The sequence below is a fragment of the Arthrobotrys flagrans genome (assembly GCF_004000055.1).
Source record: "Arthrobotrys flagrans strain CBS H-5679 chromosome Unknown unitig_15, whole genome shotgun sequence".
Classification (NCBI taxonomy): Eukaryota; Fungi; Ascomycota; class Orbiliomycetes; order Orbiliales; family Orbiliaceae; genus Arthrobotrys; species Arthrobotrys flagrans.
This window is the reverse complement of record NW_027137545.1, coordinates 2939533-2963264: the sequence shown is the minus strand read 5'-3', so window position 1 is coordinate 2963264 and position 23732 is coordinate 2939533. Positions and strand designations below refer to the sequence as shown.

Genomic DNA, 23732 nt, shown 5'->3' with positions numbered 1-23732 from the left:
CGAGATTGAGACGTATGGTTGGAGTCCTCCATTCGGGGGCATCTTTGAAATATTGATAGCAAATGGTTCGTACGATTGACTTGCACATTTTTTGCCAGTTTTTATCGTATGATATCCCAGGCCGCGGAGCCATGCCTTCCCCCTTGGATATCCACACGGGTGAAGATTATAGATCCTTTGCTAATCTCGTAACCTCATCCTTAGTAACTTGACTGACCCTTCCGGCATTCTTAATAACCCTACCCCAAAACGCAGTCATTAGCACCGAAAACACACATACAGAAGCTTGAACATACTTCTCCAACAAATGCTCCACCGTCTGTCCGGGATCCGTAATCGCTATCCCCCTGGAAGCCTTGATCCTAGCCACCTGGAAGGCTAAAAAGAATTTTGGAGCTTTGATCGATAGGTTACCGCCTACGCTGCGGACGGCGGCTTCCTGGGCGAGGTAGGTGTTCAGACGGTTCGTGAAGAGGGTTAACGAGGCGGAGGAAGGGGGTGAGGGGGTGGCGAAGGTCGTCAGGGCGACTATGGGGGAGATGATCGGTTAGTCCGGCCGGCTTTATTACAAGGGGATTGGGGATCACGTAGGATATATGAAAATGTGCAATAACGGTCGTGGAGGGTCAGGATGGTCTTGTGATTGGGGAAACGGTGCTACCACGGTGCTCTAAAACGGATTTGGGGTATATATATATGTGTGTGTGCGATGAAAGCCAGCGTATCCCGTATAAGCTCTTGACTTTTTCTCAAGACTCCCGATCTGGAATCCGTAGCCAGCGTGAAAGAGACGGGATAGAATGATGTTTGGGGATACGGAGTCAAACGATATCGGATCGGGGGGTATATTCAAGGGAATTCCGGGCTTCGTAAACAAAGAAAGAAAAGAAAACGTTAACGAACAATCCAAAGGCAATAAATCGCTATCTTCGAAATTTATAGACGAGAATTTAACCCCTCCGGATACCGTATCCGGAAGGTTTTGTAACGGACGGACCGAAGCATCGCAGGTGACGGTTGAGGCGAGATCGTTGGCGATTTTGAGAGTTTCGGCGGGCAGTGGAGTGGAACCTATTACGAAGCAGGGGGATTGGCGGCGGGAGATGAGAGGGATGGAGAGAGCGAAGGGGAGGAGGGTTAAGGTTATTAGGAGGGTCGGGATGTGCATTTTGGAGGGTGAATCAAAGGAGGGGTTAGGAGGAGAGAATGGAGTGTATCGTATTACGGATTACGGACTAGGAAGTAGAGTATTCGGAAACGATGTAGAGGAATATCGAGCAAGAAGATAGAGGGGGGTAGGAGGAAGTTAGAATAGAAGTGAATGTGTATATGAATAGGAAGAAAGGGCAGGCTGCTCAACAGCGAAGAAGTGAATGTAAAATATCAAAAATCAAATGTCAGAAGGCGACTTGCGCTGAAGAAGAAAGAAAAGAATATCGTAATCGAACAGCGGGTATTCACCATATTTATACTGCTAGATTATTTCTACAAAGCACGGACCATCAGGCATCAGTTCTAGTTATATGTAGAACATGATATCGAAACATTCGTATTTTTTTTTTCTGCGATTGACGAAACACGTAACAGCTTGACAAAAGTTGGTATTTTACTGGTACCGGACCCACGGTACGCATGCATCATCTGGTCCTCTGAAACGGATTTCCAGAATATAGGTAGGAAAGTTTAAACGTTGAAGCAAGAATGGCGATATGGTCGGATACGAAAGTGGGCCGGTTCCAAGGAGGTCGAACTTGAACGGTTTGTGTTGGAAGTGTAGACCCCTCGTTGCAGATTTGGCAGGGGATTTTGGCAGCCCGCGGTTAAATTGTCAGCTGTCGTCGAAGGTACTTTGTGGAAATAGTTGAAAGGTTTTTAATAGAGCTATTGATCTAGCAAGTCATTCGTATTATTTATTTTTCGTTCCATCAGCGGGGAAGGTGTGTATTGATGTTATCACGAACGACATGTACGATGCCATGTCGTCCAAAGTTACCCCGAAGCGCGCCGTTTCGTGTTGGCATCTTCGCCAATGCGCGTAAACTAACCCCCTCCAAACTTTCCCCCAAATGCCACTATCAGCGAGCTACCAGCTCCCAACGATGCCATAATCCACCTTCACACCCGGTCCACAAATGGAGCGATGAACATCCCATCAGACGTCTCCTTCTCCTCCTTCGTCATCGATTCCGAACCCCAAATCCCAGACGAACTTGATGAACTTGACGATATACCCGAAGGAGACGAGCTGCATGCTCTGGAAGCACAACTGACAGCCGAAGATATTCGGCTAGAATTCCAACATAGTGAGGATACACGTGAGGCTATCGAGGATACGGTCCGAGAGAGGCGGGAAAGGCTGAACAAGGAAGGGGTGGTTATTCAGCATACCGTGCCGAAGGGGGTTAGTTTGGGGTTTAGAAGTGATTTCGAGTATCCTGGTATGCTCTTCCTCTCTGACAGTTGGTTTGCTATACGATATATCGAATGAAGTTGATGACGATTAATTTATACCGAATTGTGCAGAGTCGCCATCCAAGAGATACGCTCAAGAATTACCACCGGACCGCTCTCAATTTACGGATATATCATTCTACCCAAGTTCGCAAGGCGCACACATCCCGCCTTCCTCACCACCGTTGGTAGCAGCTTCCTCACCGGCTAAGCACCCAGAAACCGAAAACATGGACGGCAATCCGTTCTCTATAGAAGAGGCGCCGATGGACGCCGAAGAAAGCAATCCGTTCACCATGCAAGACGAATCTACAACTTCGAAACCCCACATCGAAAGTCAATTGGGTAATCCATTTGGCATGGAAGAAGATGGGGAAGCTGGTGATCCATTCGCAATGCAAGAGGATACGAATAAAAATCCGGTGGAGGAGAGTATCTACGACAAAGCGTACAGCAACCCCTTCGACATCGAAGAAAACCTCGGAGACATCCCCACCCCCCGTCTCCCTCCCAAGACCACCAATTCCCCAAACCCAATCGACAAAGAAAGCCAAGACCCACGGGGTGCCGATTCACTCGCAGAAGGCACACCCTCAATCTCTGCCCTCCCACCCACCACGCAACCAAAACCAAACCCCTACACCCGCATAAAAGTAATCTCCTCGACCGGCGAAACGATCCACCTCCTCCAACACCCCCCGAACCGTCTAAAGGTCTACCGCAACTCCCTCGTAACCTCCCACGACTCCGAAAGAGAACATAACGCTTCCCTCCCTCGCTCCCAACGAAAATACTACGGCGTGGACATCTACCATTTAAAAGAATGTATAAAAGCCGAAGCCGAAACCGCAAGATTGCAAGCCGAGGCAGACGCCGCGGCTAGAGAGTTGGCTAATAAAGTACAGTCGTTGGCCATCACAAATAACAATACTACCGAAACAGCCATCGGTAGTTCTGATAAAAAGGGTAGAAAGCTACTGTGGACCGAAAAATACCGCGCCAAAAGATTCACAGACCTCCTGGGGGACGAAAGAACCCACCGTCACATCCTAAGATGGCTGAAAGGATGGGATTCGATAGTTTTCGGAGCCGCGGCAGCGGGGAAAAAGAACGATAAATCGCTGTTGAGCGAAGAACAAAGGAGTAGGAGGATATTACTCGTCACCGGACCGCCCGGACTCGGAAAGACAACGATGGCGCACGTGCTCGCCAAACAAGCGGGATACGAACCCCTGGAAATAAACGCATCGGACGATCGAACGGCCAGTGTGGTAAAAAACCGGATCAAAGACGTCGTCGGAACGAATACGGTACACATGGGGGACGCCAAACGCGGGAAACCGGTCTGTGTGGTCATCGATGAAATCGATGGTGTAACCGGTGATGGTGCCGGCGAAGGAGGGTTTATTAAAGCATTGGTAGATCTGATCGAGCAAGATAAACGGAATTCGGGGGATCCGGATGCTCAAGTCATGAAAAAGAAGGGAGGGAAGAAAGGGGAGAGGTTTAGATTCTTGAGACCGATCATTGCGGTCTGTAATGATCTGTACGCGCCGAGCTTGAGGACTTTGAGACCGTTGTGCGAGGTTGTCTATACCAAACGGCCGCCGTTGGGGTTGGTTCTCGGGAGGCTAAAAGAAATATTCGAGAGGGAAGGGGTGGAAGGGGATTCCGATGCCATCCGAAGGCTTGTGGAGTTAGAAAGTGGGAATGGAAACCTCAGTTCGGCGGATTTTATGGCAGAGTGGTCCGGTGACGTTAGAGGTGTCATGGTTGCCGGGGAGTGGATCTGCGGAAGACTATTAAGCGCAGCAGCGAAAGAAAAACTCAAGGAGACCTCAAAAGCCACCGCAATCAAAAGCAAAGAGAAATCATCCCCCAAAATCCGAATGACCAAAAAATGGGTCGAAGAAGAATTCTCAAACGGCGGAGGGCTGGGCGCCAACGACGGGGCTTCGAGCGGGGGCCGCGGCAACGGCGTCAGAGAAGTCGTAGAACGAGTCTTCCTCGAGGAGGAAGCTTCCTCGGGCTACGCCTCAAAAAATCCCACCAAACCAAACCTCCCCCCCACGTCCTCAAAATCCCGAACGATCCAAAAACTCAGAAACCTGATCGAATCCTCCGGCGAATTCGACAAAATCATGACCGACTGTTTCGCAAAATACCCGACCCACCCGTTCCACGACGACCCCACGCTCACAAAACCCAACAAGGCCTACGAATGGATATTCATGCACGACCTGTTAAACAGCCGGGTCTTCGGAGCGAACCAGGATTACGAATTAACCCCTTATTTGAGTACCCCGTTGTTGGGGTTACATACGTTATTCGCTACCCCCGCGGCGACCACGTTGAAGGGTAGGAGGGCGTTCGGGAAGAAAGGTACGGGGGATGACGAAGACGCCATATCACCGTTTTCGGGTACGAAAGCAGATTTTGAAATGAGAGAAGCGCAGAAGGCCACGATGAGTACCCTGAGCCAGTTAATCGGTGTGCTCCCCTACAGCCTCATCAGGGGGTTCAAACCCGTAGAGACGGTGGCATATGAATTAGCACCATGGTTGATCCAGATCGTTCAGCCGAAGGTCAATCCCGTGTTGGTGGGTGGGAAAGACGGACCGGGCGTGGCGAGCGTCAGGAGGGAGGTGGAGAAGAAGATGGTGGAAAGGGCGGTGGAGGTTTTGGCGGAGTGCAATGTCGGGTTTGAGAAGTTGAGGGTCGAGGGGGATGCGATGGGGAGGGGTGGGGGGTGGGTGTTTAGGATGGAGCCGTGGGTGTTCAATCATATTCTTTTCATCACGAGGAAAGTTGCTAATTCGGGGGTTCCATGGTAGGCCGTTTGATGCTCTATCGAATTATAAAACATTCGCACAGGATACACCGACCCTGACTACCCGTTTCGCGGTCCGACAGGTTCTCGATCAAGAATTACGCAAGTTCACGGTCCTCCAACAGGAACGGATCCGCCAAGAACGATTTGCTGCTGCAAATCCCGGCGTAGATATCGGATTATCGGCGTCTACACGACAGAAGGAGAAAGAGAAAGAGAAAGAGATGAAGGGGGGTGCGGCCGCAGGCGTCAAACGTGATTTCTTCGGTAGGATTGTAGCCGAAGAAGATGGCGCGGAAGCAGGGGACGGGGGGAGGAGCAAGAAGAGAAAAGTCGTGGGTGCCGGGGAGGGGGCGAAGGTTTGGTGTAGTTTCAGAGAAGGGTTTAGCAATGCGGTTAAGAAGCCGATCACTTGGGATGAACTTATGGCGGGGCTTTGAAAGTTTTAGGTTGATGCGGTGGGTTTCGGCATGATATGATTACATGATAAATATGCATGGATGGGCGTTTGAGGTTTAGATTTATATTCTCAATGGGAATGGTATATCTCTTCGGGACCTTTATCTCTGCGGTCCGTACGTAAAACTGCATACAAATTTCCCGTGCGATAAAAATACCGCGTCCGACTCAACAATACACAGAGCGAAACCGCTCGCCCCAAAGCATTCATATCTCCCGAGAAAAGGGCTAAGGCAACACTCCACCGACGAGAAACCACGCAACCACCGGTAACGCCAACGACGTCCCCGCGTTCTTCTGCGAATCGATGATGATCTTCCCATCCATCAGCAGCGCATACCTCGCCCCTCTAACCGTCAACCCGTATACGTTCACGAGCTTATCGACCGGACTCCTAGCTTGCTTCTCAACGCTGATCATAACCAACTGACAATTGAAATGTCCGCCGGGACAGCTGGCTGCATAATTATCCTGCCCGGCTATTAAAGCCGTTGAATATATCGCTATATTATCGGAGTTGATAATTCTCAACCCAAACGCCTTCGCGCATTTTGCGTACGCGGCTCCGGTGTGGGATTTGCATATTACCGAGAAGTCCGGGTCGGATAATGTAGTATTGACGACATTAAACGGCGCTGGGGCTATGGGATTCGACTGAAACGATGGATTCGTGGATCGTAATCCCGAGATGAATATGTTTGCCGAATTCTGGATTTGGTATTGATACAGTACGCTGTTTTCCGATGCAATAGAGTATAACCATATACCGCCTGGACTACTGTCTATCAATACCCCCGGCCAACGTAGATGTCCAGAGGTTGGGATGGGGAAGGTTGGAGGGATTGGTAAGCTGCCGAGGCGTAGTAGTTGTTTTCGAGGTAGATGTCTGAGGCGTGGCGGGTTATGTGGAGATGCATGAAGCCGCCGGTGCATTTGCTCAGAGGTCTGGCGCCGTGGGTGCATTGTGAAGCTTCGAGACCGCTGAAGGGCTGTGCACCTATTACCGAGTGGGAGTTCCACATCCCTCCTACGTCGGAGTAAAGGCTCGGACCTTTGAGGTTCCATTGGAAGGATATTGCACCCGCTGAGCCTGCTTTGGTGGTTACGAGGATATCTTGGATTTCTACGCGGCCGGTTTGTCCCGGGGCGCCGATTTGGAAGACCGGATGAGGGTTTTTGGGGTTGGTGAAGTATGCCCCCGCTGCCAGGAATTTTGGCCAGACTTCACCGATTATAATCGTTCCCGGGTGGATTTTTAGGGTCCTGGTGATGATGTAGATTCCGTAGTCGACGAAGATGGGACGGTTTGCGGTGGCTGCTAGGTTTAGGAGTTGTTGGATTTTGAAGGTGTCGTCGGTTAGGCCGTCGCCTTTTATGCCGTGGGATCTTAGGGAGATGAAGTCCTGGGGTTCGAAGGATTGGTATGATGCGGAGGGTTGGGATTTTTCGTAGTAGATTCCTTCCGTGTCTTCGGTGCGGAGGACGGGTTGGGAGAACTTTGGAGGGGTTATGGGGTTTTGCATTGTTGCGACTTGATAGGTTGGGGGTGTATATCTTCGTCCTTGAGCCCACAGGGTAATAAAGCGATAGGTGTTTTGGGGAGAAGGGTGGTAGATGTTTACGCCATTATCCCTTTGAACGACGGGGACTCCTGCGGCGACAGTAAACCGTTCCAGAACTATCGAACCTGCGCCGGTGGGGTATGTCGAACTCCCTCCTCTCGCGGTTTTTATAAATACTTTTGCGACGGTGATTTCGCCTTCTATTATGGTAAGGGAGTTTATGGGTTGGGATGTTGGGGGTCCCGGGTTTGTTTTTGAGGCGTCGATGCCGGTGGGAGTGTTATATAGGTGGAGGTTTTTGAGGGTTAGGGAGTAGGAGGAGAGGATTCTGATCCCCGTGGTTTTGGAGTTACGGATGGCGATGTTACGGAGGGTTCCGGATTGGGAGGAGAGGTCGATGCCGATGTTGCCTTGGTCGGCGGAGATGTCTGACATCCATATATGGGGGGCTGAGAGGGAGGTATGGTTAGAATAATGTTCATTTTCGTGACAGAACTTAAGTGTGGAACTTTGAGACTTACTATTTGAAACCACGATACCGCGGTGGTTATTGACCGTATCGTAACTCATCGAAGTCTGTACTTGATAGATACCGCTGGCATGTCCGGCACTCCATCTTATCGCAGCAAAGTCCCGTTCACACGGAACCTTCCCACCGATAAGAGCAAAATTCTTGAGCGTTATAAAATCACCAATCCCAACCCCGATACTCTCCTTCACCTTCGTCTCGAATATTGCCGAACCAACGAAGGCATTTCCGTTAGCTCTTATAACCGGTTGATGTCTAGCATTCCCAATGACCTGTGTATTTCGATATATAGGAAGTGTTTTTCCAACGATATAATCGCCCTTGGGGAAGTAGACCAGAGAAGGAGGAATATAGAAGTTTTGACAGTTAGACCCGGGTTTACATGTCTTTCCTTCCGTTAAAGCTCGAACAATGGCGTTTGTATCATCTGTTTTACCATCGCCTTTTGCACCCCAGCATTTTACGTTTCTGTAGACTGGGTGGGAGGAGTTTAGGTGCCATAATCCTTGGTGTTTTAGTTGGTCTAGGTAGTAGGGTGTTTCGTCTCGTGCCGGGGCCGAACAGTTGGGTTCTGAAGTAGTAGAGGTTCTACTTGATGTTTTAGCAGTGGTTCGTGGGGAAGTAGTACATGGCGGTGGAGTCGGTGTAGGGAACGGCTGCCCAGGACAATGAGGGACGCAGGTTCCCCATAGACCACCACAGCTGTTTGTCATAAAGTCTAGACATAGGGTGGGACAACTTGAGGTTGAGGATGTAGTTGATCTTGGAGTTGAAGTACACGGTGGAGGGGTCGGAGTGGGAAATGGCTGACCGGGACAGTGAGGGACACATGTTCCCCATAGGCCACCGCAACTGTTCGTCATGAAGTCCAAACATAAGGTAGGACAACTTGACGTCGACGTCGAAGTTGGAGTTGATGTACACGGTGGAGGAGTCGGAGTAGGAAACGGCTGCCCAGGACAATGAGGAACGCAAGCGCCCCAAAGTCCACCGCAGCTATTCGTCATAAAATCCAGACATAAAGTTGGACAGCTCGAAGTTGCAGCCGGAGTAGTAGTAGGGGTCGAAGTACACGGCGGCGGGGTAGGCAAAGGTTGACCGGGACAATGTGGAACACAAGTACCCCATAGTCCACCACAGCTATTCGTTACAAAGTCGATACATAGAGTTGGACAACTTGTAGTTGAAGACGTGCATGGCGGTGGAGTGAATGTTGGAATTGAATCGCCAGTGCAACTTGGGATGCAGGTTTGCCATGTGCCGCCGCAGGATGTATTTGGAAGTTCGATACAGCGGATTGGACAGCTTTTTGTGGTGGATGTTGGAATTACTCCTCGCTTTTGGAGGTGGTTATAGTCGAGCCTTGCGAGGACGGGGTCGATCGTATTGACCAAGACCGTAACGAGGGTCAGTATCTTGAATTTTGAGATCTTCATTTTGAGCATGCGATTGGGAGTCGCTTGCTTTCACATTGACTGCTGGAAATGCAATGATCGATTGAAATATAACCCAAACGAATGAATAGAAGGTAGAGAGGCAAGGCCTATGAGACCATAACTCTTCCGTACTATCATGACCCGCGGCATCAAGGGATTATAAAGGCGTTGTAAAAGGCGGTTCCACAACCTTTCGCACATTTCTGATCATGTCGAAGTTTGATATACCGAATCTAATGCGTCCAACTACAGAACACGGCATAGTGCCAATATTCTCAGCCGCGGGAAAGCATATAAAATTGGTCTGCTGCTGCTTCTGCATCTGCATCCCGTTTAGCGAAGGGTACCATCGTTGTTTCGTTTCGTTCGTGCTTCCTCCAAAGCCAAGCCAAATTCTCGTCTATTTTGCCCGGGAGCGGACTTCGTGTTACGTGATATCTCTTTTCAATCATCAGGGCTCCGGGTTCCTGTAAGTTTGTGCATCTGATAATGATGGATGGAATGCATATTCTCCTTGTGAAGATGGGTATGGTTCTCTTGGCTAGAATTCTGAGGTAACCCTACTGCGTCGGTATTGTTAGTAACATATCAACTGAAAGGATCGATCACAGGGATTACTTTGGTCGATTCACGCATACATCGGCGTCGGTGGAGCCAGAGTATTAAGAGTCTGAGTTAAGAGCCGACGTGGTTATGCAAGGTGATATAATAATAGCATCGAGTTGGTATTGACATTGGTAGCTGTGGTGAAGTCTGGGGGATGACTAAGGATAGTGGGTCTTCGAGGCTCTGTGGCACCCGCGCCAAGCCCTGTCGCAAAAACGAACTTCCAAAATTTTTTTCATCCAAATGGAACAGCATTCGACCACATCTCAACCTCAACAGCCTACGCAACTGACCACCGAAAATGACAACGTCGGCATCCCCTGCATATGACGAGGCTCAGGTATATTCGTCTATACCTTTTGAGTGTTATCATTGACATCAATCGCTAATTCTCTTCGTTGTTTTAGGCCACCAAAGCCGTCGCCGCCCTCAAAGCCCATCTGACGACGAAGAAGACAGCAGCCCCGAAGGCCGCTCTATTCGATGACGCCGACGAGTCTGACCTAGAAGATGGAACCGTTGGTGTCACCGACCCGGATCTCGCTCTATGGTTGATTGTTACTGCAAAGAAATTCTTCACTCAAGATAAGAAGCCTAAGCAGGAACGGGTGTATGCTACCTACCATCTCCACTCCCCTCCATTGATCACCACCACTAACCGATATCATTCAATAGCGTCCTGCCAAACCCTTACCTCACCTCTCCATCCCCCACCTTCACAGTCTGCCTGATCACCAAAGATCCATCAACCTACTACCGCACCCTCACCTCCCACCTCCCCTATCACCCTTCCTCGATCACCGTAATCGCCCCATCAAAACTAAAAACTAACTACAAAACCTTCGAATCCCGGCGCCAACTCGAACGTTCCCACGACATTTTCCTCGCCGATGATCGTGTAATCCCACTCCTCCCTTCTCTCCTCGGCAGTTCCATCTACCGACGTTCCTCGAAAGTCCCCATTCCTATCAGACTTTCCAAGATCGAACCACCGGCCAAAGACTCTGAAGCTCCAAAGTCGAAATTACAGGTAGATGCGGAGAAGTTGCAGAAGGAAATCGAGAGGGCTATAACGGCTACTTATTTCGTTCTTGCTGCATCAGCTTCTCAGACCATCAAAGTTGGGATTAGGGCTCAGAGTCCCGAAGAAGTGGCAGAGAATGTTACGGCTGTGATGAAGCATTTGACTACTAATGTCGTGAAGGCGGGGTGGAATGGGATTAGATCTGTTCATTTGAAGGCTGCGGAAACGGTGGCGCTTCCGGTGTTTTTGGCTGAGCGTATATATGATGATGAGGATGTGTTGACTGAGGAGGAGATTAAGAGGATTGAACATCTGAAGACAAAGGAGGGTAGGAAGGAAAGAGAGAAGGAGTTGAAGGAGAAGAAGGCGGAGAATAAGAAGGGGAGAGAGGAGAGACAGAAAGCTAAGAGGAATTGGGACAGCGATGCAGAAGACGGAGAGGACCAGTATTTCGTCAAGAAAATAAAACCTGCCGAAGAAGGGAAGAATAAGAAAAGAAAGGTCGATGGCGAAGTCGAGGCACCCGGGAGTGCGAAGAAGTCAAAAGTTAGCGAAAAGGCAGTCGAAAAGGACGATAACTCGGACGACGAAGAAGAAGACGGAGGCGTCAAACTCCCCCAACCCGTCGACCTATCCGAACAAGCCAAAAAGCTGAAAATCGGAGACAAAAGAATCGCCCCTCCCGCACCAGCACTAAAAGAAAAGAAGGGCAAAAAAGAAACCAAACCGAAGACTGATAACGGGAAAGTCGGAATTAGAGAGAAGTTGAAGAGGAAGGCGAAAACGGATGCTGCGAATGCTGCGTCAAAGGGGAAGACGAAGGCGTATCAGTAATCGGTACGATATATTTGGTTTATATTATTGCGATTGATCTGACGGGTTCCTTTGTGCTTGGAGTTTAGAGAAAAGTGTCCATCTAGTTAAACATGTACAATAGCCGTTGTCGCTGTCTTGCTGTTCTGGATATATACCGAATGAATGTTACCACCGACATCCTTACTTCTTGCTATTAATATCAATTACTGCCCGTCCGAATTTAAAATAAAATAAAATTCGGAATAAAAAGTAAACAATGAGAAACAATCCCAGGCCTCTCAGGCAATGGAAACGCTTATGCGCTAGCTGGGAATCGAACCCAGGGCCCATCGATGGCAACGATGGATTTTACCACTAAACCACTAGCGCCTTTGAAGGTGTGAGATTTTTCCTCGTGTGATGGAGGGGCGGGAGGGGAATGGAGTATATAAACCGCGGATATCGTGGATATTATACACATATACGGGACTAGGTCGTAGATATGCGGATTCGATGCTGTGTTGAATGACTTGCTCCCAGGTCCTCGTTCTACAATTTCCATCATCGCTCTCTCTAGGAAGCATCCAGATTATATCAGAATAACTTCAGCTTTACAATTTAATATCCTTTTTGTAAATTTTTTTTTATATTTGTTCTTCACGAGCGAAGTCACGTGCTTTATGCATCTAAATTTGGAAGCTCCGTAGACGAACATCCCTGCAAGTGCGATCTAGGCCCGTCGTCTCACCATTCTTGGGGCCCCTTGAAAGACCTCAAACCTCATGTGCGGGAATCTGCCGATTGATATCGCATATTCGCCAATTGGAACAGTGCGTTTTGGAGCTATACGAGGAACGATAACGTTTTGTATGGAGGGTTTCTTGCATTGCATTGTGTACGCTCGGTCTCTCTCGCCAATCGCATCCTCCAAGAACACCACACCGTCTTCCGGCGCTGTCGCAAGCGCATTCGTAAGCCCTCCGGAACCACTTTAGACCACACGGTACATGTGGACTCGAGTAGATCTATAAAGCCGTTCGGAGATCACAGTCGCCTTACCTTGCGGGTTTTCTCTAGCTATCAAGGACTTGGTTATGCGCCGATAGTTTCTCCGTCTTTACGCGCCTGCCAGCCCTCGCCAATTGTAATCTATAATCTATAATCTTTGTAACGTACGGGACGGGATAACTCCCACGATGGTTCGCCGGACAACTTCTTTGTATGTACTGCTAGGCGGTACGTTGGCGTCACTTGCTGGAGCTGCATCGCCTCTCCCGCTGGTCATCTGGCATGGATTGGGTATGTCATAAACCGTGTATCACACCATTTAATTGACCGTGAATTAAACATCGTCCAGGCGACACCTTCGACAACCCCGGTCTCCAATCCGTCGCCGACCTCTACACCTCAATCTACCCCGGCGCTTCCACACACATAATCCACCTCGCCGACGATGGTGGCGGCGACCGTAAAGCCAGCTACTTCGGTTCCCTCCATGGCCAAATGGAACTGGTCTGCGACCAACTCTCCTCGAATCCAAACCTTACCTCCCCCCTCGCACCGCACGGGTTCCACGCTCTAGGCTTCTCCCAAGGAGGGCTATTCATGCGTGGATACGTCGAAGCTTGCAACCTCCCAAGAGTCCATACTTTGGTTACATTTGGCAGCCCTCATAACGGAATCAGCGAGTTTGTGAAATGCAAAACTACAGATTGGCTTTGTAGAACCGCATTCGGGTGGTTAAACGCAAACAAATGGAGCGATTGGGTACAATCCAATATCGTCCCCGCACAGTATTATAGACACCCCAGTTCCGAAGAGATGGTGCGGTATCTAGAGTCTTCGGGATTTCTGGCGGATATTAATAATGAAAGGGAGGCCAAAAATGAGAAGTATAAAGCTAATTTGGGGGGACTGGAGGGGGGTTGGTGTTGTATAAGTTTGATGAGGATCAGGTGATCATTCCAAAGGAGAGTGTGTGGTTTGCGGAGGTGGTGGAGGATGGGGAGGTTACGTGGTTGACGGAGAGGGAGTTGTATCAGGAGGATTGGATCGGGTTGAAGAGGTTGGATGAAGCTGGGAAGTTGAAGTTTTTGAAGACGGGGGGCCCCCATGTGAGTTTTTATGCTTATGATTTGGATTTTTTTTGGTCGGTTGATATCATTACTAACGAAGTCGGTGCAGATGCATATCACGGATGAACTGTTGGCGGAAGTTTACACAAAGTATTTATGGCAGCCGGAGGGGGTTGTAGCGCGGGAAGTCGATGGGAGAGCGTTCAATGAGAGATTGATGACTTTGGCCGAGCCGCCGATTGGTGATGAGAGCGGAAGATATGGTGGGGATATGCAAGAGCCTTTGCTACAGGTGCAGAATTAGGTTCGGCTATTATTATAAGTGTGACTCGGAAAAAAATATTTTTTAAATAAAACGATTAAATAAATCTAAGAGGAATAGTATTGTTGGGCGGTCACTAGAATATATAGATAAAGATGAAGTAGAGATCATGCAAGAAAGATTTCAAGATATGTATACGTTTTAGAGCTCGTAAAATCTAGATGTGCGAAGCTTTCTGAATATCGAATCTTGATATCTTATTAAAAGATAAACCTTCTAGTTGTTATCGGAAAAAATAATGGTGCGTGGAATTTGTAATATGCTTATTAAGTAAAAGGCGTTGCAGTGAGGCAGGCTGGTGGGGGGTGAATACAAGCTTATAATCCAAATTCTACGGTGTGCGCGTCGCCGGCCATTCGTTCTTCTCAACGCCATTCCATACGATAGGCGGCCCCCCTGGACTCGTGGCCATGCCTTGGTGTATAAATGGTTTAATACCTTTGAAAACTCGATTCCTTCCGAGAGAAATGCCGCCAGCATACCTACAACTGTAGCAGCGGCTATCAATGTTTTAGCGGTAAACCGTTAGTTATAAGATGGGTGGAAAAAATTGGAATACTGGATGAGATGGACGACTTACCGAATGCCACGCCTGTAGCCGGGAGGACCACCGCCCTGCCGTCTTGGTCCATCCTACGACGTGGACACCCTCACCGGGAGCCCACACTTTGATAGGAACTTTTTTCGAGCCTGGAATGTCGTTGAACATCCTTCGGTCCTGCCTGTTTGATCCTCCTACCGGTACTATTATGTTGGGGTACTGCTCGCTTTCGCTTGTTGGGGAGAGGTATTCATCAGGCCGCTGAATCGAGTTAGAAAAGTAACAAGTATTAGTACCAAGTTATATGTTCTGGGGGTTCGAAGATACATTATAATGCTTCGTATTGCAATTGAGGGTCCCTGGGAGCGACTTACTTCTGTCAGTCCTGTATGTCCGGTAGTACTAACGACGATTATACCACCGTGGGTGTTAAACGTCTTCGTGAGCTCCATGGAAAGCTACCGTACCAGAGAGTTCGTTCTCATTGATTGGACGGGCGGTTCGTATACATCCTCGAACAATGGATTCTTCGGCTGTACTTGATCGTAAAACCAAGCACATGATATTATGGCCTCCTTGATCTTGTTCTTCATCATGTGGTCCCAAGCCAAGAACATTGCGTTAAACAAATGTGCTGTGGTATAGTATTGGTATCGGTTATAATATTGAATGAATATAATATTGGCCCGTGACGCATGGCCGAGTCGGTCGCTTGCTATCAGGCTGTACATAGCTGTTCCATGGTTGCCGGTTGAGGCCACATCTCCACCGTTAATAGCCTCATCCTGTAGGCGAGAGCGGGGGCGTGTTAATCAGAAACATATTTTATGAAGGCCCGCAGAGAAGAGAGTTGGCGTACCGGTCCAGCGGTCAAGTATAGCCTCGGATTTGAATATTTGGATGTTTCCTCATCTAGCAATCGATACATTCCCTTCCGATTCTCTAGCTCAACCTAATGCCAAAGATCGGGTCAGCTACGCGTATATGACGATACACAAAATCCCCAAATACTGAGGTGTTCGGTTTGGAAAAATTGGAAAAGCGAAACTCACGATCATGTTCGTGTCTAATCCCGTTTCGATAAGATAGATAGTGGCGCCATGACCCCGTGAGCAATATTTCGTTGGTTTGAAATAATAAAGATTACCGAGTTCTTTAAAATCGACTCCCGGTGCATGACATAGCTTTCGCCTTTCTTCGAGGTGGTCTATGCGTATTTTAATTTCTGGGTTACCGGGGGCATGGAAGGTTTCGTGGGGTGAGTTTCGAGCTTGTGGTGTTAAAAGTTCCGTTTCCAGATCTAGCTAGATAATAATCGCTGAGATCAATCTGCCCTCAGTTTTCCCCGGAAGGTCCAGCTTGGGTAGTGTTTTGGTGAATAATATTGTCTTCTGCGGTTGTTTCCTTGGGATCTTGAGACTCATCGTTTGGCTTTGCTTCCGGTTTCAAACCGGGTTTCACCATTATGACGTCTTCATGCTCTATTATCCGTGGTGCTTGCCTACTATATGGAACTTCTCCCCATCTAGCTAGCTATATTAAATGAAGTAAAACGGGGCTTAGTGTTTTTTTTGTTTTTTTTCGGAGTGAATATTGGAATGTCCAAGATGCCCATCGGTATGTATACGCCCCGAAACTAATGTATTCGTATAGAACTTACACTTTTTTCAAACTTCTTATAGATTTCGGCCATTTTTTCCACACTACAAGGTAGCTCTTTATCCGTTTTAAGAGTGATGAAAGGCGTATCAAGCCACGGACTTGCATGATACTGGACAGAATCCGGGTCTGCGTCTTTCCCGCACGATATTAGGGTTTGCTTGAGAGACTGGACTAAAACTTCATTTTTCCATTCGTGCCTTCTAAGGACGAACCACCAAAGTCGGACGTTGTTTCCGATCCGATCTATCCCTTTTTGATGGCCGGGGATTTTTTTGAATCGCATCGGTCAGGGAGGTAGAGAAGTAGGAGGGTTATTAGGAGATTCATGAAGGTGAAGGAGTTAAGATAGCGATTGATCAACATCTTGAAGAAAAGATATAGATGAAGAGGTAGAATTTGAGGTTTCTGCGCCGTTTGTACGTAACTAAGCAATTGCAAGCGACTGATAATATATACTACCGAGGGAGCCGTGGTATTGGGAACATGGCAATTTTGAGTTGTATATCATAGAATTAGCATATACGCAATCTAATCGGGAGAGATGGAGATGAGATCTCGAGAGTCTAGAACCTCCAGGTTGGTTAGATCTATCTATATCTCGATATAGACTTGAGACATTACATTACAACAGAAATTTGAAATTTAAAGGTCCTGAATCGCAGAGGACAGCATAATTGTCAATATATCGATCATCTATCCATAGAGGTATGTTTCGAGCCAACGATTCCAACTTGTATGAAAATATTTGCCAGCTACCGCCCGCTGGATATCCGAACATGTTACAATGTTACAAAGTTGGAAATGTTAACATGTTTTGTCCAGCCGCTTAAAATAAATACGCAGATGACATTTCAGTGTAACATAAATCGGTCAAATTAACTAACTAGGCTTCACAAAAATAAAGCCATTTTACAGGGGTTTCAAGGCCTCTTCGAGACATAAGGGATTCCTCAAACCCCTATTGAGTTCCCCACAGTGCCCGTATGGACTATCTCTATGTATATTGGCTGTTGCCGTACGGAGGTTTTAATTGCCTTAAAACCTGTTTTCAGGCGAATTCTATATTTTGTGACCTTTTTAGTTCAGGTCTCTCGGGCGGGAACTAATACACATTTTACATCAACCGAAACTTAGATATATCCATGTATAGAACAGGTATGGTGTCCTGTTGCTCTTTTTTTTTCGACTCGCGTGGTCGCGTGACGTTCGAATATCGACATTTACAATATTCTAATAACCGCCACACGTGTCAACTTCAATTGCAACAAGTTCCAACAAAGCCAGGCCAGACCTAGATCCTGTTCGAGACTGAAATATTAAACACAAAAACCCTTCGCAAAAAGCGAATGCCGAACCTGCGGCGCTTAGGTGTTTGTTTCAATCATCAATTCGGGGTTGGAAATTAATTTTGGGTTCATGTTGTAGTTAGAGACTGCTTTCTACGACTATTTGAAACTTCATCATCTTGCCCTACGGCCGATATTTATGCCCCTGATTTCAGAGTCGAATTGTGTAGTTATATAGGCTTGGAATTGTAGTCAGTATTTAAAAAAATTGAGATATTGATATTGCTATTTCGATTTTATCTCCTCGTATCTCGTGTATCTCGAGGGACTATCATGTGAAATATCATGAAGTGGAGTTTGAAACATACGCTCAAAGCTATAATAATCTGGGGAGTGTGGCAGTTGGCCACAACCAGGTCTGGGCACGAGATATGAGCGAGATGAAACCATATACACAACACAGTTGGGATATTATAATCGCGGGGGTACCACCAAGTTGGTGGGATGCTAAGGATCCTGGTAGGATTACACGTGTCGGTACGGAGATCTTACGGCACAAAAGCGAAGGAAACGGTGCAATTGTTTATATGATAGACTCTGGGATAGATATTAGCCATTCCGTGAGTGTTAAATTAATGGTTATTAATTGAAGGGATGAGTGCGTTTGCTAACAAGTTCGCAGGAGTTTGACTATGTCCGAGGGAAGATGTGTAATGGCCCGTATATGTGGTAAGTCGGTATTATATTACTCTGCATGTATTTATAAATTCAGATATATATATCGTAATATATTATCGGCTGACGCGGGCCTTCTTGTATATCTCTCGACGCGGGGCTGGCCCCTACGAGGAAACATGGAGAACAAAAGACCTGCTATATCATGGAACCAGAGTTGCTTCTGAAATCGTAGGACGAAACGGTGCCTCCGCCCGGAAAGCCAAACTCAAAGTTGTAAAACTGAACTCGAATTATCCCGGCTACAACTATTTCCGATCTCAGATGCACGGACGAAGATCTCGAGAAAAATATTACGTATTTTCCGGAAAATCAAAGAATGTATCTAGACGCGGCGAGGAACCCCCATCGCGGGAATTCATAGATATCGATAGATGGGGAAGGCAAGTGCCGGCCACTTGACCGGGCGCATCGGTATATATAGCCAAGTTCCAAGTATATCGTAAATACATGCTAATTATAGATAAAGCAAGATGGATGGAACGCCTGCTGTATTTTAAAACTTATCTGTGCTTTCGAGAAATGCGTTGCTGTTGTATTTTTAGCTCCAATTTAGGCTTAGCGCATTTTTCGCCTCGAACAAGGATTAGGAGCCTCAATTCTCGCGCGACATGAATCCAGAACTATCATCCTTTTTCCTCGACTTACCAACCAGAGCTTCACCAGTCAACTTCCACTGCGTATATTGCTATATAAGTACTTATATGAATCGCCATATCGTAATAGTGAGATCTCCAAATATATCCGAGTTCGAATAAGTGCTAACGATAACTATGCAGTCTCGGGCAAAGACCATCTTCACACTTTCCTATCCTGCCGCGACAATCCATAGCATCTACAAGTCCTCTACACCCCCATCACGACCATTTCTTATCGCACGATACTCACAGTCCAAGTTAACGTTATGATCTCCGATTGACGCCGAGGTATCTAACTTCTTTCAACTCTCATCACTTTCCACCTCCTCACCACCCATCCATCTCAAGATCCACACACCCCACGGATTCCTCTAATCGCCCGACATCAAAAACCCACAATGGCACCAGCCAGCGACGACGAAAGCATAGAACCCCGACCTCGGGTCCTCCAACGCTCTCGACCGTATCTGAACGAACAGATGATTACGGATTTAAAACCCAACCGGGTGTTGACGCAGTCGAGAGATCAGCAGGGTGCTATTCATGTGTTTAATATGGTTTGGGCGGTGTCTGATGTTTTGGGGTTGTATGTTTTTTCCCCCTGCCCTGCTGGGGTTATTTGGCGGTTGGGGATGAGGATGGTGGGCTAATGGGTTGATGATAACTAGTCCGAATCGAACGCGGTGTACGGCGATGGCATTGTATCATCGAGTGAGGCTGTACTATCCCGACATCGATTATAATATTGCCGTAAGCAGCCTACAGAACCCCATCGCCTCTAAATGCGGACAAGTACTAAGTTAGAAGCTAGGATGTCGGCCTGGCCTCCCTCTTCACCGCCTCCAAATTCGAAGACACCCTCAAAAAATCCCTCGAAATCCAAGCCGTAGCCTACAACATCCGCTACACCACCGACGAACCTCTAAACTCCGACTCCCCGCTTCTCGAAGACCAACACCGCCGAATAATCGGTATAGAACGCCAAATCCTCGAAGCCTGTAGTTTCGACTTCCGAACGCGACATCACCAACCATTTTTGATAAAATTCTCGAAATATTATAATATTTCCAAGGCTATAACGGCGTTGGCTTGGTTGATTGCTCTTGATGCTCATAAAACATTGGCGTGTTTGAAGGCTACCCCGCAGGAATTGGCGTTGGCGGCGTTGATTATTGCAGCGAGACTAAAGGGGATTAGGTTGGGGGTTACGCAGTTAAATACTACCACCCCCTCATCGGCTACGAATTCACCGATCGATCCGTCAACCACTACCTCGCCGGGGAATTTCACACCATCAACAGGACCAACTGTACAAATCGTTTATGATAAATGGAAAACAACCTTCGCGGCGGTATTGGAGACTTGTCATGATATATTGGATTTATATACGGATCATTTACACCATACCTTCGTCGGACCCAGAAATGGAGCGGATGCGTTTATAAGGGTTAGGATTGAATTGAACCGTGAAGCGAAGAACGAGGGGATTTTGCCGAATAATAATAATGTTGCGGCGGGATTGTTGCCGGCTAGTCCGGTGACGCCGGGAGGGTACGGGTATGGAAGTTCGTACGGTGATAATTCTAACGGGAATGTTAACGGGAGGGGTGAGAGGGAGAGGGGGAGGGAGAGGGATGGGGAAGAGGAGGTTGTGGTTACGGCCGGGGATAAGATCAGGGGTGGGGCTAAGGGGCAGCAGTTGACGGATAGGAGTTTGCATGGAAGCGTGAGGTTTACGTTGAGTAAGAGGAGGGAGGATGAGGAGTGGAAGGCTATCAATAAGGCGGTTGAGAGGGGGGAGCTATAATCACAGGTTGAGGGCCCGGCGGTGAGACACAGTTAAAGTCCAAGTTGTTTATCGGACGGGTGTAAACCGATTATCACTGACGCTTCGACGATTTTGAATTGGCATTTCTGGAAAGTTGGATAGGTTACGAGATAAATGATCACTGGAGTTTAAGGCGTTACGATCGAACCATGTACTATAGATATACATTGCGATAATCCTCGATATAGTCCGGAGACATGGTAGAATCCTCAATCTTCGTTTGATACCAGTACCACCACCGCTGCTTAACAAAGTTTTAATTGATGTACGAATATATACACATATCGCATGACTGGATAGTCTTCTCCCAGGCATGATCTTAACAATACCATCCGACCCTCTTGTTCGGCCAATTGGATAACCAATTGCCCGCCTCCATTCACGACGCCTCCCTCGCCCTCTGATTCGCCTCATGTTCTCTAATCTCCCTCGACCACTATCGATTCCCAGACTCAATTAGTACCGCAACCCCACAGCATCCTCCCGGAAAACATGAAAAAAACCTACCCAACGACTGGGAAAAAACCTCCCCTTCTCGGGCATAAGCTCCCGATGCTCGATTCTGGAACTGGTGTGAAATACCATGGTGCATATGCCGAGGACTAGGGCACCCATCGTGAGGGTGTTTGCTCGCCAGTTTTTCGGTTGGCCGTACCACCCGCCGGCGGGGGACCAGACGTGTTTTGGGTAGGGGATTTTGCCGCCGCCGCCCTATAATTTCATACGTTAATGAAGGGGACCATGTTTATCGGGGGTTCCGGGGGGTACGGAATACCATTGCGAGAGAGGTATGGGTGGGTTATTGGTGTTTTGGGGGATGGATTGGAGAGGTGGTGGTGAAGCTGGTGATATCAATTGACCGGAGGTCTTGTCAGCCAATCGCGCGGATGTCGTCCGGTCTGATCGTGCGCAGGGATCAGAAACTGGGACGGAAAGGGAAAGGCGCCGTGTTGGGTTTTTTGGCAGCGAAAAAAAATGCACTTGACACAAAATTGAACTTCTCAACCTCAAACTTCGACCACCCCCTCCATCGGATATACGGAAACCCGTCGACTGGTGCCGGCATATTCTCACGACTCTCCACTTTCCCTGTCGCTGAAAATTGTCGTACAAGACTGGCCGTCTGATGAACTGACGAGGTGCCTTTTTTCTGTGCAATTGCAGTGACGGATGAAACTGGCTTCACATATATAGGTACTATATCATCGATATCACAGCTTCGATTCGACCCTATATAAGCTTATACTGACTCAATTGATATACAATACAGGGAGGTCAAGCGTAATCGTCAGCGAAAGGGACATCGTTGTCAGTCATTCATTAATTGTATCCGTTGGAGCTTCCTCACAAATAACCGATGAGAAGAGTCTCGCGGTCGACATGGGACTCCCTCGCCGTCCCTCGACGATGCGTCTGCGGCAACCCAATCCGTCTTAACGACCTTCTGTCTTCATCTTTCTCTACCTCCTCCTCTTCCTCCTCATCATCATCATTATCATCTTCAGTCTCTCCTAGTCGTCCGTCATCGATACCCACCATCCGCCCATCATCATCAAAACATCGGTCCTCCCGACCCTTCTCTACAAGCTCCCCCCTCTCCGTCATTCCAAACCTCCTACCTACACAATCCGCAAAACTCGCCGCCCTCCACGGCCGTCTCGACCTCCCGAACAAATACCCCCTCACAACCCTCGGCCGGGCCCTGATAGACCCCACCGCCGAACCCGAACACCATCTCAACAACGACGGTCTCTCGAATCTCGGAAATGTTCTGTTAGGCTACTACACTTCCGAATATCTCATGGTTCATTACCCCCGACTCCCCTACGAGATCCTCAAGACAGCTATGAACGGGTATATAGGTCCCAGAGCCCTCGCAGCGGTTGGTACGGGGTGGGGTGTCGAAGCTGCATTCGCGCCGGGGGAGACCGTTGACCCCGGGTTACTGCAGTTTAATAGAGTTGCGCCGGGGACGCCGTTGTATAAAATCAAGGGTGGTGTTGGGTTTAATATCCCACGGAAACGGAATAATATGGTACCGAACTTTGAGAATAACCCGTCTGTGGATAAGCTACTCGAGGCTGAAACGCCGGAGATGAAAGCTGCTAGGGAGGCTCAGAGACCCGGACAGGATGCTACGACGCTTGAACTCGCCATGGCTAGTTTTGTGAGGGCCACGGTTGCCGGAGTATATCTCCACAGCGGTGGATTACCGCCTACGAAGGAATTCGTGCATGCTCACGTGCTAAGCAGAAAACTGGATATAGACAAACTGTTCCAATTCGAGCAGCCGACGAGAGAGCTATCGAGGTTATGTGTTAGAGAAGGGTTTCAACAGCCAATCGCCAGATTGGAGAAGGAAACGGGGAGGTATTCTAGACATGCGGTGTTTATCGTGGGGGTTTATTCGGGTGAAGAAAAGTTGGGGGAGGGGCAGGGGAGCAGTTTGCCCGAGGCAAAGATCAAGGCTGCCATCAGTGCTCTGAAGGGGTGGTATCTGTACAGTCCGGTTTCTGCGGCGGATTTGCCGAGCAAGACGGATGGGAAACCTGACTTGCCGTTTACGCCGGCGGTCATCGATGTCGGTGATATCGTTTCGTAAACAACTATTAGGAAAAGGATATCATCGGGTAGAAGAGAGTAGTTTACGGTGCAGTGTCGTCGCAGGCTGTGCCGGGAACTTGTACATTTTTTCGTCTGCATAAAACGGTAGCGTTATACACGCACTCCTACTGAAGTGCATATCTACCAGCTGCTTTTGCTGCGCGGAAATGGTCCATCTCGGACTATTTTTTGTATCTTGCAATGTACATATTTGCGCTTTTTTTTCCAAAGATCCATCTGTGTGTGTAATTTCTTTTCTATAGCTAAACCACGGCCTAACCTGTGTTGCATGACTTCATAATTCCAACGAACTCAAGGTCGAATGTTTCTCAGCTGCGCATTATCTGCG

General features: G+C 48.1%; 9 protein-coding genes across 9 annotated transcripts; 5 read left to right on the top strand and 4 right to left on the bottom strand.

The window, feature by feature from the left end:
- Positions 1-166: 166 nt before the first annotated feature.
- Positions 167-1168, bottom strand: DFL_000749 (uncharacterized protein; the record flags this gene model as incomplete). The annotated part of the gene is made up of 3 exons (XM_067637079.1): positions 167-239; positions 297-528; positions 904-1168. The coding sequence occupies 3 exons, from the start codon at positions 1166-1168 to the stop codon at positions 167-169; spliced, it is 570 nt and encodes a 189-aa protein (XP_067495300.1).
- A 972-nt stretch (positions 1169-2140) lies between these two features.
- Positions 2141-5721, top strand: DFL_000748 (uncharacterized protein; the record flags this gene model as incomplete). The annotated part of the gene is made up of 3 exons (XM_067637068.1): positions 2141-2438; positions 2524-5221; positions 5286-5721. The coding sequence occupies 3 exons, from the start codon at positions 2141-2143 to the stop codon at positions 5719-5721; spliced, it is 3432 nt and encodes a 1143-aa protein (XP_067495299.1).
- Positions 5722-5968: 247 nt separating this feature from the next.
- Positions 5969-9267, bottom strand: DFL_000747 (uncharacterized protein; the record flags this gene model as incomplete). Its single annotated transcript, XM_067637057.1, has 3 exons — positions 5969-6473; positions 6533-7751; positions 7824-9267. The coding sequence occupies 3 exons, from the start codon at positions 9265-9267 to the stop codon at positions 5969-5971; spliced, it is 3168 nt and encodes a 1055-aa protein (XP_067495298.1).
- Positions 9268-10174: 907 nt separating this feature from the next.
- On the top strand, positions 10175-11731 carry DFL_000746 (uncharacterized protein; the record flags this gene model as incomplete). Its single annotated transcript, XM_067637046.1, has 3 exons — positions 10175-10213; positions 10281-10483; positions 10549-11731. The coding sequence occupies 3 exons, from the start codon at positions 10175-10177 to the stop codon at positions 11729-11731; spliced, it is 1425 nt and encodes a 474-aa protein (XP_067495297.1).
- A 1157-nt stretch (positions 11732-12888) lies between these two features.
- Positions 12889-14071, top strand: DFL_000745 (uncharacterized protein; the record flags this gene model as incomplete). The annotated part of the gene is made up of 4 exons (XM_067637035.1): positions 12889-12991; positions 13050-13516; positions 13648-13806; positions 13877-14071. The coding sequence occupies 4 exons, from the start codon at positions 12889-12891 to the stop codon at positions 14069-14071; spliced, it is 924 nt and encodes a 307-aa protein (XP_067495296.1).
- Positions 14072-14571: 500 nt separating this feature from the next.
- On the bottom strand, positions 14572-15688 carry DFL_000744 (uncharacterized protein; the record flags this gene model as incomplete). The annotated part of the gene is made up of 5 exons (XM_067637023.1): positions 14572-14589; positions 14670-14891; positions 15098-15415; positions 15490-15582; positions 15683-15688. 5 exons carry the CDS (start codon positions 15686-15688, stop codon positions 14572-14574), a joined length of 657 nt encoding a protein of 218 aa, XP_067495295.1.
- Positions 15689-19349: 3661 nt separating this feature from the next.
- On the top strand, positions 19350-20758 carry DFL_000743 (uncharacterized protein; the record flags this gene model as incomplete). The annotated part of the gene is made up of 3 exons (XM_067637011.1): positions 19350-19537; positions 19620-19701; positions 19763-20758. The coding sequence occupies 3 exons, from the start codon at positions 19350-19352 to the stop codon at positions 20756-20758; spliced, it is 1266 nt and encodes a 421-aa protein (XP_067495294.1).
- A 400-nt stretch (positions 20759-21158) lies between these two features.
- On the bottom strand, positions 21159-21557 carry DFL_000742 (uncharacterized protein; the record flags this gene model as incomplete). Its single annotated transcript, XM_067637000.1, has 3 exons — positions 21159-21215; positions 21287-21490; positions 21555-21557. 3 exons carry the CDS (start codon positions 21555-21557, stop codon positions 21159-21161), a joined length of 264 nt encoding a protein of 87 aa, XP_067495293.1.
- A 109-nt stretch (positions 21558-21666) lies between these two features.
- DFL_000741 (mitochondrial 54S ribosomal protein mL44) lies at positions 21667-23381 on the top strand (the record flags this gene model as incomplete). Its single annotated transcript, XM_067636989.1, has 4 exons — positions 21667-21676; positions 21944-21973; positions 22050-22190; positions 22285-23381. The coding sequence occupies 4 exons, from the start codon at positions 21667-21669 to the stop codon at positions 23379-23381; spliced, it is 1278 nt and encodes a 425-aa protein (XP_067495292.1).
- Between the last annotated feature and the right edge of the window lie 351 nt (positions 23382-23732).